At 49.4% G+C, this 12,415-nt stretch overlaps 1 protein-coding gene across 5 annotated transcripts in view; it reads left to right on the forward strand.

The window, feature by feature from the left end:
• The window catches only part of DNHD1 (dynein heavy chain domain 1), a 76,595-nt gene extending 65,622 nt beyond the window's left edge, over window positions 1-10,973 (forward strand). For all 5 annotated transcript variants that reach the window (XM_032358905.1, XM_032358906.1, XM_032358907.1 and 2 more), the window contains 11 exons: window positions 4,764-5,054; window positions 5,281-5,433; window positions 5,609-5,787; window positions 5,919-6,878; window positions 7,078-7,264; window positions 7,419-7,541; window positions 7,625-7,826; window positions 8,837-8,928; window positions 9,099-9,248; window positions 9,407-10,215; window positions 10,398-10,973. In XM_032358905.1, the coding sequence (XP_032214796.1) occupies window positions 4,764-5,054; window positions 5,281-5,433; window positions 5,609-5,787; window positions 5,919-6,878; window positions 7,078-7,264; window positions 7,419-7,541; window positions 7,625-7,826; window positions 8,837-8,928; window positions 9,099-9,248; window positions 9,407-10,215; window positions 10,398-10,748 (3,497 nt within the window). In that variant the 3' untranslated portion in view covers window positions 10,749-10,973. The remainder of the gene's footprint in view (window positions 1-4,763; window positions 5,055-5,280; window positions 5,434-5,608; window positions 5,788-5,918; window positions 6,879-7,077; window positions 7,265-7,418; window positions 7,542-7,624; window positions 7,827-8,836; window positions 8,929-9,098; window positions 9,249-9,406; window positions 10,216-10,397) is intronic.
• Window positions 10,974-12,415: the final 1,442 nt, after the last annotated feature.

Below are 12,415 nucleotides of genomic sequence, written 5' to 3' on the forward strand. Positions count from 1 at the left end.
GGCCACATGTGGTCTTCCGTTTCATAATGAAGACACTAAATTTTTGTGGCCAGGGTATCCTAGACTTCATCAGCCCATATGATATTAATCAATTAGGTCACATTTGCATCTTAGGGCCTATTTTGCAATGATTCTGAATCTACATGGCTGACCAGTCTATGATCATCCACTTCCCTGGTCGACCCAGCACTCTTAGAAACTTGGCCTACAACTCAGAACCTTCCTTACTATCCAAATTTACCCCATGTTCAGGAATTCTGGGGAAATATTTCTATTCGCTCTGCTTGGAGCAGAGACCCATCTGGGTAGAGTATCAGAAGGATGTGTTTCCTAGGGGAAGGAAATAAGGGTGTTGTGTAGGGGAAGGAGAAAGGCTGTTTATTTTCCAGAAGAAGAGGTTGGGAATGGCACTGGGGAGAATAGTAGACATCTATAATGGGCTAGGTAGGTAAGAAAGTCGTCTGTAATATGGGCTCTATAATCAGGCTCTATAATCTGTCTGGGTCAAATATCTGCTCTTTCCTAGCTGTGTAAATAGGGCAAGGTACTTAATCGCTCTAAGCCCAAATTTATTTGCAATAAAATGAGCATCTTAATTATACCCAACTTAAAACATATTAAGACAATTCATGTAAAAGGGTTTTACACGGTGCCTAAAAATAATAAATTCCCCAAAATGTTAGTGTCACTACTAATGTATTACTGTTACCATTATTCCACTCCATCCCTTGGCTGTCCAGCACAACATGCCACTGTGCCCATATCCCATTACACAAATGCCCATGTCACAACTATTCCATGTAAGTGAATTTACCCCCTCCCTAATAAGAGACACCCTGAAGAAACCTCCAGCTGCAGCGTCCAATTCTGAGTCCAAGAACCGTGAACAATGTTCACAGTTCTTGATCAGACCCAGATGTGGCTCTTTGTGATTCTGTAACCTATGACAGAGTGAGTACATGCTAAATCTTGCCCTAGTAATACACCTGATGTGCACAGTGAAGCAAAATCAAACCAAGATAACTACAGTAAATGTCCTGTTTAGAAACTGGGTAAGGGTAAGAAACTCACACTTGTCTATTGGTCTTCAGCATGTGCTGTGTGACACCAGACAGTGACAGTAAAGAGAATGATTAGCATCATTCACTGGCTATAGCGGGAGTTCTTGGATAGCCACTTGGGCTGTCCTGAGTTCTGATGAACAGTATACTTTTCCCAGTTCACTGTCCCCAGTGCTATCTGTGAAAGGAACATTGGGCAAGAGTCTCCTGTTTGTAGCTGTTCTGCCTTACATACCCACTTCCTATTGGAATGGGATGGGGCCTTAGGATTTGCCTTAAAATGAAGCAAACACGGATCACTTATTACCAGACAGGGGATTTTCTAGCTAATTTCTTTAACTCTCTCACTTTTTTCCTTCAGATTGCATGCGTAAGGACTCTATTAGCTATTAACCAATGCCAGAAATCTTGGCATATTCTCATTCTTGAATTTAAACCCCACTTTTTGTCTTCTCTCTTAACACTGATTCTAGGGACTCTAACAATCCCACTAAGCCTTAATGTAAATGTCACCCATCTAAACCTTGGCCTTAACCTCAGAGCTGTAGTAATGAAACAGTCTGAGCAGTGAGCTTAGGCTAATTGGCTATGGAATGTAACCCCTATTACTTGGGGCTGTATCCCAATCAAAAGGGGGAGGTAGACTGTTACGTTTGTCAAGCAGGGAATGCTTAAAAAGAGAAGTGCTTGGGATGGACCTGGAGAATTAGACTTCCCTGATTTTCCAGGCTCTTCCAATAGCCAATAATTTTCCTATTCCATGCAATATAAGGTAGAAAATTATTTTTACAAATCAGCAAGATGCATGAGTATCTGATCATCTGTAGTCTGAAATTGTTTGATATGTAGAAAGGAAAGGAAAGAAAAGCAGAAAGGAAATTTCTTTAAGTTTTTTTCTGGAGGTTGTTCCTCTTATCTAACTAGAGAAGCAGTCAGCATGCCTTCTACTAAATCCACTGAAGTTCAATGAGCATATGGTCCAAGTCCCATGAGATAAACCAACTTCTTATCCACAACATAACCTAGCAGGGAGAAGAAAAATCCTCATTGCCCCTCCCCACTACTAATTCACTGTATCAGCTAGGAATGCTATCATGATCAGTAACAAAAGCTCAACTTAGCATGGCTTAAGAAATAAGAATTTAGGGGAGCCTGGGTGAGTCCATGGGTTAAGCCTCACCTTTGGCTCAGGTCATGATCTCAGGTTCTGGGATCAAGCCCCGCATCAGGCTCTCTGCTTGGCAGGGAACCTGCTTCCCCCTCTCTCTCTGCCTGCTTCTCTGCCCACTTGTGATTTATCTCTCTGTCAAATAAATAAAATCTTAAAAAAAAAAAAGAAAGAAGAATTTACTGGGGCACCTGGGTGGCTCAGTTGGTTAAGCGATCGACTCTTGCTTGATCTCAGCTCAGGCTTGGATATCAAGGTCATGAGTTCACGCCCCACATTGGGTTCCATGCTGGGTGTGGAGCCTACTTTAAAAAGAGAGAAAAAGAATAGAAAGAAGGATTTATTGATCTCACATTATAATAAGTACTGAGATAAGCAGGTACAGGGCTCCAGTACCGACTTCAAGTACCCAGATTCTTCTTTCTGCTCAATGATTGTTAGCATGTTGGCTTATCACATTATAGTGGGTTGAATGTAGTGGGTTGAAGCCTAACCCACAGAACCTATTAATATGAATTTATTTGGAAAAAGAGTCTTGTAGGTATAACTAAGTTAAGAACCTTGAAATGAAATCACCCTAGATTATCTGGGTTGGTTCTAAAAACAACGACAATTGTCCTTATAAGAGAAAAAAGAGAAGGCATAGGTACACAGAGGGAAGGCCTCATGAAAATGGAGACAGATAGTGCAGTTATATAGCCACAAGCCAAGGAACTCCTGGAACCAACAGAAGCTGGAGCCTTCAGAGGGAGTGCAGCTTTTCCAACACCTTGATTTTGGACTTCTGGCCTCCAGAATTATGAAGAAATAAGTTTTTGGGTTTTTTTTTTCCAGCTTCCATATTTGTAGTAGTTTGTTACCATCTTGGCTGCTATCCTGCCAAGCATCATGTCAGAGTTGCTGCTAGCCATCTCTGTCCCTTCTCTCAGGGAAACAGATCTTCCAGCAGTCTGGATAGTCGGATGCGGTAGGCAGAGTTTTGGCCCCTATCACTTTTGTCCTCCATTGTTACTCCTGTAACTAAGTTCCATAGCAGGAAAGACAGTAATCTTAATTACTAACCAATTGACCTTAAAATAGAGATATCCTGGATTATCTGGGTGTGCCTAGTGCACTAGGTACATGTGCCCCTCAAAGAAGCAAGGAAGAAAGAATAGACAGGGAGATCTGAAACATGAGGAAGATTCAAGAAACTGTCGCTGGCTTGAAGATGGAGCAGGCTACTGGGAGAGTGTGAAATAGAAATGAATTCTGTCAAAAACCAGTAAGCCTGAATGAGCACCCAAGACCCAGATGAGAACTACAGCTCCAGTTGATGCCTGATTAGCCCCGTGTAACCCCAAGTGGAGCATCCAGTCATGCTGTGTGGGGCTTCTAACCTTCTGAACTCACACATAATAAATGGGTGTTGTTTTAAGCTGCTAAGTGATAATTTGGGGTAATTTGTTAAGCAATAAGAAATGAATCCACTAAACTGCACCTGACAACCTCCACTTGCCTATTTCCTTTTTTTTTTTTTTTAAGATTTTATTTATTTATTTGACAGAGATCACAAGTAGGCAGAGAGGCAAGCAGACACACAGAGAGGGGGAAGCAGGCTCCCCTCTGAGCAGAGAGCCTGATGCAGGGCTTGATTCCAGGATCCTGGGACTATGACCTGAACTGAAGGCAGAGGCCTTAACCCACTGAGCCATCCAGGCGCCCCTGCTTAATACTTTTTTTAAAAAAAGATTTTATTTATTTATTTGAAAGAAAGAGAGCACAAGCCAGGGGAGGGGCAGAGGGAGAGGGAGAAGTAGACTCCTCACTGCTCAGGGAACCCGAGGTGGGGGTCAATCCCAGGACCCTAGAATCATGACCAGGGCCGAAGGCAGATGTTTAAACTAACTGAGCCAGTCTGGTGCCCCTAAGCTTAATACTTAAAAAAAAAAAAATTCCTAAAATTCTTAAATTTAATACTTAAAAATATATATTATTTATCTTTTCCAGTTCCTGCAATAGAGGAGGCAAAGGAAAAGGGGACTGGGGAGGGAGCCATCTGTGTCCACTGCGCACCCTGTGACTTGGCTAATTCCAGTTTATGGCCTTTCACATACAAGTTGCTACTTCCAGGCACTGATTTCTATTCACAATTCTTTTCATTTTGATAGAATTAGCTTAGGCAAAAAGAAATACATAGACTCTGTTAACCAACCTGGTGAAAGGTCAAAATGGAGCTGATTCAGGGATACCTAGAACACCCCCCTGGAGTTTTAGAGAATAATGACAGCTAACATTTTTTGAGGGCTTACTAAGTCCAGTGCAGAGCTATTCATGTCATCTTTGCAGTAACCCTGTGAGGTACCCACCAATATCAACCCCATGTTGCAGACGTGTTGCAGATAAAGAAATTGAGTCAGAAGGAGCTTAAGTGACTTTCCCAAGGTGTCTTCCTGTAGACCTTGCCTCATGAGATGGAGCCCCTGGGTGAATGGTGTTCCCTGGGAGGCTGGTACATCCTCTGAGAGGAGTTCCTCTGCATCTTTCTACCACAGAGAAGGGCTTTGTGAGAAATCAAGAAGAAGAAGAGGCCACGGAAGAGGAAGATGACAGTGGTGAAGGGTGTGATAAGGCTAAGAACAAGACAAAAGAGCAGAAGACACAGGACAGGGAAAATGAGGAAGAGAGAGAAAAGGAAGAGGAGCAAGAGCAGGAGGAGGATGAGACAGAGAGGCAGGAGTCAAGGCCAGCCTCTGAGACTGGCTCTCTGCCCCTTCCCAACCTTCATGTGCTCTCAGGTGCTGACCCAGAGCTGGGTCCTCAGCTCCGGGAGGCAGCTGCCAATGGTGAGAACAGGTCCCCATCCACCATGTCCCCCTTCTGTGGCCCCACAAGTCTCTCACCCCCAGACTGACCTCAGCTCCCATCCTTAAGCCAGGCACTAACTTGTGGAAGAGCCCTAAGGGGATCCTCCTATTAGCCAGCGGGGAGCTGGTCAGAGCCAGATTTTGTGTGGCGGGAGGGGCGGGGGGCTGGCATGGTGGGTAGGGTGTCCTTGTCTTCCCCTCATAGGCCTGCCCGTGCTACTGACCAATATGGAGCTGGGCCTAGGGTGCCAAGAACTGCAATGGCTACTGCAGCGGGAGGAGCTGAGCCATCCCCAGGTGCAGCCTGGTTTCTGTCTCTATCTGAGCACTACTGTTCCCCTCAGTGCCTTGAAAAAAGGTGAGCCCTGGTGGGTAAGTTGCCACCACAGCTTTGTGGACACAGTGGGCCTCCCGCATCCCTCAGTCTGGCCCCAGGCAGGCTCAGGACTGTGGTCCGGAGCCATATGCCCAGTACACCCCACCCACTGGCTTTGCCAAGGGGAAAGCTTAAGCATCTCCCATGTGACCCCAAGTGCTAGGTTATGAACTGCTGAAGAGGATGAATGTGCTGGATCTGAGCCTCAACATGGATACCCTGGAAGAACAGATGCTGCATGAAATCTTGTGTGCAGAGTGTCCCGAGCTCAAGAACCGCTGGGAGGACCTAAAGACCAGAGCCCTGGACAGCTGTGAATCTGTGAAGGCTGCTGAGGTGCCCGGGGGTCCCGGTTATGGGTGGGCATGAGCTTTAGAGGGGCCCAGGTACGGGGGCAGAGATGAGTGTGGATGGTTGCAGACTTCGTGGGAAAGGGTCAGACCCATGGAACAGGTGGCTGTTTGCAGGAGCGGCTGCTGCGGATGCTGCTTCTCCAGAATCCAAAACATCAGAATCCAGCTAAATTCCTGCGGGACATGGTGAGGGCTCAGGCAGAGCTTTGTCAGCTGCGTGCCCGCTGCGAGGATCTAGAAGACCTAAGACTGCAGGAGGTGGCCTTGTGGGCACCCTATCGGCATGTGGTCTGGCACGGAATGGCCATAATAAAGGCCCTTAGCCCACTGCAGAACCTGCTGCCCCTTTTCCGCATGAGCCCTGACAACTGGCTAGCAGCCACCAAGCGGGCTCTGAACAGCATGAAGCAGTGTGAGACTCATCAGGGGGAGGACCTGCCCAGCCATCTGCTGCATTTGAGAGCACAGCTGACCCGCCAGCTCCTGGGCAGCACTGTGGCTGCACTCAGCCTGACCCAAGTACCACTGGTGGGGGCCTTGGGTGCTCTGGCGCTGCTGCGAATGGCAAGGAAAGCACCAGAGCTGGAGAGGCTGGCATTCTGGCCTGGCCTGGCAGCCTCTCCTAGCACAAGCTACAGCAATCCAGGTGTGGCTCGGCCAGCCTGGCTGGGGGTGAGAGCCTGGCGTGAATGTAGCATGTTGGAGCTGCTGCCCCCATTTGCGGGGCTGTGTGCGTCCCTGGCAGGCCACTCCAGTGTTTGGCAGGCTTACCTGTCCCTGTCATCCACGGTGCTGGGTCCAGCACCTGGGCCTGGGCCTGACCCACTCAGTCTCCTCCAGAAGCTGATTCTGTGGCGTGTGCTGCGACCTGAGTGCCTGGCAGGGGCCCTGGCAGACTTTACCACTTGCCTTCTGGGCCGGCCCCTGGATGAAAACCTGGGTGCCTCCACCATACCCTTCGAACACAGTCAGGCTACTCGGCCCATGCTGATCTTGTTGCCACCACCTGGTCACCCCACAGCCACCAAGCATCCCCTGACCATCATCCAGAAACTGGCTGCCGGACATGAGCAGGTTTGAGCCTAGTCTCTTGGCCACAGAGACACTAGACCCCTGTGGGCCAAGATGGGGTGTGGTGGCTCCCTCCTAGCATTCTTACAGATCTTTCTGGCTTACTCAGGGATTTCTGGGGTCATTTGTGGCATTACGTTGTGTCCCTTGGGTAATCCTATGATCACTTTAAGTTCTCTGCCACTTCTCTGTTGGTCTTCAGGGGCAGAAGCATCTGGAGGTGATCGCTGTAGGCTCTGAAGCCTGGGACCCAGTCTCGGTAGTGGTCAGCACGCTATGCCAGGCTATGCATAGAGGGCACTGGCTGGTGTTGGAGAACTGTCATCTGATGCCCCACTGGCCAAAGGAGCTGCTGCAGCCCTTGCTGGGGCTGTTGGATGGAGCCAGGGGTGGGTCTGCTCCCTATTCCAGTTCCGGGCCCGAGCTTGATGCCCTCGCTCCTGTATCTCACTCCTGACCCCAGAGCCTCAAGTTTGTGTCCCTAAACTTGTGTCTGACCCTTTAACCCAGTGATTGATCTCAGCCCCCATATCTGACCCCTAGTGGTCTCGGACCTGGAGTTAGAACTGCCTCTAGTCCAACCCACAAGCAAGAGTGTGACGACTGTCCACAGAGATTTCCGTCTTTGGCTTATTTTGTCTGCAGAAGCTGTTGCTTCCTTACCAGGTGAGAAGTCCCCACTATGGCTCTCAGATTGAAGGAGGAGGGCAACTGTGCTATGCTGACCCAGCACTATCCTTCTGCCCCAGCGGTGCTGGCTCAGCACTCCATGCCTGTTTTCTGGGACCAGTCTCTGGAGCTGGGCCACATCTTGACTGACAGCTTGGAGCTAGCCCAGCAAGGACTCTCTGCACAACCCCCAGCAAGGATGCTACCTCTCCTCCTCTTACATGGCCTCCTGCTACACCGGCAGCTCTATGGAATGAAGCTGCAGGCACACAGGGGGTGCTGGTGAGAGACCCTTTTCCATCTTGCTCAGTCAGTCGTTCAGCAAACACTGAGCATTTTCCATATCCCTGAGGAGTACAACTAATTCCTGCCGGGGCAGCACCCAAGTGTGAGGGCAAGGGGAAGTCAAGAAAGGCTCCCCCAAGGACTTTGTGCTCTGTCTTTGGATTGAGTCTAGGAAGCAGAGGCAGATCAGGTGGAGATGGGGCTTTTCTGAGTAGAGGGAACTAAGCTTGGCAGGAGGAAGATTTCATTGTGGCTAAGGTGGACATGTTGGGGGTTGAGCAGGGAAAGGTGAGACTTTGGAGGCGAGGCCCTCCAAAAGGGCCTTTAAGACCATGGTAAGGGGACTGATTTTATCCTGAGGACAGTGGGAAGCCACTGGAGAGTTTTAAATAGAAGAAACGTGATCCTAAGTATCTGTTGGAAAGATCACTCTGGCTGCAGTGTGGAGAATGGACCAGATGGGATAGGGCTGGAGGCAAGCAGAGCAGTTTTGTTTCTGTTTTTTTTTTTTTTTTAAATATTTTATTTATTTGACAGAGAGATCACAAGTAGGCAGAGAGGCAGGCAGAGAGAGGGTGAAGCAGGCTCCCTGCTGAGCAGAGAGCCCGATGTGGGGCTTGATCCCAGGACCCTGAGATCATGACCTGAGCCGAAGGCAGAGGCTTAACCCACTGAGCCACCCAGGTGCCCCAAGCAGAGCCATTTTAGGAGGCTCTGGCACTCTGAAGAAATAAGAGCATAGTATGGTAGTACCAGTAGGGACAGAAAGTAAATATGGAGTGAGGAAGAAAGGAGTCAAGGATGGCTCCCAGATTTCTGCCTAAGACAGCAGGAGGCTGGTACAGGAGGAAATGATGATTTCAGTGAAAGCAAGTTGAATTTGAAGTGCTAAGTAGCAATTACTTGTGAACCCTTGTGAGTTTGGAACTTGGGAGCCTGGGCTAGAAAGACCAGAGTCCTCAGCAAAGGGATGGTTCTGATGCCCTATTCCTGCTCCCCTCCACCAGGAGTCAAGTGACCCTGACACAGGTCCTTCAGATCCAAGACCAGCTGTGGACTAGCCTTAGCAATCCCAGTGCTGCCATGCAGGAGCTGGCAGGTGAGACTCTTCCTGTCCCCATGTAGTCAGTCATCAGCGCTCAAGAGAGCCCTGAAAGGCATGGGAGTGGGAGGGCTGGGACACGGACATAATTCCCAGCTTTGGTTTTGGTTTGGGAGGTGGTGGAAACTGGAGGGGCTACAACTAAGGGGCTCTGACCTTATTCTCAGCTTCGGTTTTCTATGGGGGTCCTTTGGGAGACAAGAAGGACAGGGAGGCCCTGATTAGCCTAACACAAGCCTGCCTGAACCCCAGCAACGGGAGCTGGGCTCAACCACACACACCCCAGTATCTGCTGTCTACTCTGCTGCCCAGCCCAGGTAAGCTGCAGTCAGTACCTGTGTTGGGGTGGGGAACAGTCTGTGTAATGCCCCCCTCTCAAGAATCTGAACCGCGGTACCAACAAAGGTGTAGGAGGGGGCAATATTCAGTTACGGGATGGTGGCTTAATGTGTCACCCCTCCCCTTCACCTCCAAGAGCTAGGGGAGCCGGATGCTTTGGCAGAGTGCAGGGCCCAGATGCACCTCTTGCCCACACCGCCGGAACCCCAGAGCTGCGGACTGAGTGTTGGCTCCCAGGCCTGGCTGTTACGACGCCAGAGTCGCACACTCTTAAGCGCGCTGCAGCGAACTTTACCCACTTGGGTTCCTGCGTCTCGTGGGAGCTCCCGACGCGCTGAAAAGCGGCTGCGGCAGCGCCTAGTGCAGGCCAAGCGGAGGCTGGAGTCGCTGCAGGCTCTGCTGAGGGAGACCGCAGGCCAGGAAGAGTCTGACGCCCAGTGGGTGGTGCTCAGACTGAGCTCGCAGCGGCCTCTGCAGGCCTTCCTCCAGACAGAGGTGCTGGAGCTGAGCCAGCTGGTGGGAGCAGTGCTCAGGGACCTGGATTGCCTGTTGCAGCAGCTGCAGGGTGCGCCCCCGTGTGCTTCCCCGCGCTGTGTCGCGGTGGCTCAAGCTCTCTGGACTGGCCGCCTACCTCCGCCTTGGCGTCCCCATGCGCCTGCCGGCCCACAGCCACCCTGGCACTGGCTGCGACAGCTGTCACGCCGTGGGCAGCTGCTGGTTCGCTACCTAGGCGTGAACACCAACGTACCAGAGCGCATCTTTCACCTATCAGCCTTTTGCCACCCACGCCGCCTGCTGCTGTCACTGCGTTGGGAGGCTACCTTTGCTACCACCGCCCTGAACCAGTCTGTGCCTAGCTCGAATTTACCTGCCTTCCAAGGCTCCGGCTCCAGTGGGCTCCCCCATAAATATCAGGAGCTGAACAGCAACCCTTTGAACCTCCAGGTATCTTCATGCCCTCCCTCCATTTACACTTTTGCCCCCTCAAATCCCTGATTGCACCTTACAATTATCCCACCTTGCCTCTTGGTGATCTTGCCTCCTCAGTAGCCCCATATGCTCTCATACCCCTCCACTAGGACCCCTCAACTTTCTAGTTTTGCCTGATCAGCTTCTGGCACCTCTAGGTGGTGAATGATCCAAATCCTACTGTTCCAGAGATGGGGCTGCTGCTGATTGGGCTCCAGCTCCGGAATGCTGAGTGGGACCCACTAGCAGGGGCCCTGCAGGACAGCACCTGCAGCCAGCCCAGCCTTCTGCCTCCAGTCAGCGTCAGTGCCCAGGCCCGGCGCCCCAGTGACTTGCCACCCCCAGGCAGCCTGGCTGTGTATTCCTGTCCTGTGTACATGGAAGGGCCCCTAGGCATCACTAGGCTACACAGCAGGCACACACTGATGCACCTGCCCCTGCCCACTAAGCTCAGCCCTGCCACCTGTGACCAACGGAGGGTGTACGTGTGCAGCCCACCCTTGCTGTGAGCCCTGAAACAAAATAAAGTTGGGGTGATTCAATGAAGGATTTCTGAGATTTAGCAGTGCAGGTTGTCTGCACATGGAGAAATGACCTGCTGAGGGGAAGACCCAGTGTGTACAACTGAGAGGGGAATGTTGGTATCCTGTTGGGAGATGGGCCTGTTGGTCACACATCCCAGGCGTTTGGCAGATGGGGGTGGTTAATCCACAGGATCCTGCAGCTTTGCCCGGCTTTCTACTGTGGTCTGAGTACTTGTGCTAAATCCATTATATATATATGATATATATATCATATATATATATACACACATGTATCATGTATCATATAACAAGCCATTAGTGTATGGCTAAGTGTGTGTGTGTGTGTGTATGTGTATGTGTGTATATATATATATATATATATATATATATATATATATATATATATATATATTTCCCCCTCCAAGGGATATTTTTGAAGAGAGAACATTAGAACTGAAAATGATTTTTTAAAGCCTTTGTTGTACTATCAAGAATGCCTCAATCTTTCCCTTCCAGTCACCCCCTCCGCTGTGATGGATTCTCCAAGTGAGTCATATACATTAAAAAAAAAAAAAAAAAGCCAAATAAGATACAAGGTTTTATGTGCTTTCAACAATTATTTTCTTTTAAAGATTTATTTATTTTTTGAGAGAGAGAGAGAGAGCGTGTGCACAAGAGCATGCAGACTGGTGAGGCGAGGGGCAGAGGGAGAGAGAAGCTCCGACTCCCCACTGTGCAGGGAGCCCCACGCTGGGCTTGATCTCACGACCCGGAGCCAAAAACAAGGGTTAGACTGAGCCCCTCAGCAATTATTTACTGAGCACTCCTCTGAACCAGGTGCTCTTCCTGGCACTGATGAGATTGTCCCAGAGTGGGGAGACAGACAAGAAAAGGTCAACATCTGTGTAAATTAAATTTAATTTGTATGTGCTATAAAGAAAATAAAGGAGGCTGAAGAGTTTGAGCATGACTAGAATGAAACAGTATCATTTGGGTGGTCAGGAGACACTTCCTGAATATGAGAAAGAGCTATTTGAAGATCTAGGAGTGTTCCTGGGTAGAACCCTCAGTAGGCGCAAAGGTCTTGAGGCAGGACAGAACACGTAGCTGGAGAATGGTGAACCAGAGGGAGGGTGATAAAAAATGACAGAAAAGAAGAGACAGGGGTCAATCACATAGAGTCTTTTCATAATGACCTTGTATTTTATTTTTATAATTTTTAAAAAGATTTTATTTATTTATTTGACAGAGATCACAGGTAGGCAGAGACGCCAGCAGAGAGGGGGAAGGGAAGCAGGCTCCCCGCTGAGCAGAGAGCCTGATGTGGGACTCAATCCCTGGACCCCAGGATCATGACCTGAGCCGAAGGAAGCGGCTCAACCAACTGAACCACCCAGGCATCTCTGCATTTTATTTTTAAAACCATCAGGAGAATCTAGTGCAGAGTATTAGGTATAAGAAGACATGATGCAAAGCTACTCTGGCTGTTATGTGGCGGATGGGTGGGAGAAAACCCAGAGTAACAAGGAACATTTGTTTGGAGGCTTGAAGTAATTCTAGTGGGAGATGATGGAGTTTGCACTAGGGTTCCAATAGCAGGGATGGAGAATTGATGGGTTTTGGAAATATTTTGGAGGCCATGCCAGCAGGAC

This window comes from Mustela erminea, chromosome 9, assembly GCF_009829155.1.
Source record: "Mustela erminea isolate mMusErm1 chromosome 9, mMusErm1.Pri, whole genome shotgun sequence".
Lineage (NCBI taxonomy): Eukaryota > Metazoa > Chordata > Mammalia > Carnivora > Mustelidae > Mustela > Mustela erminea.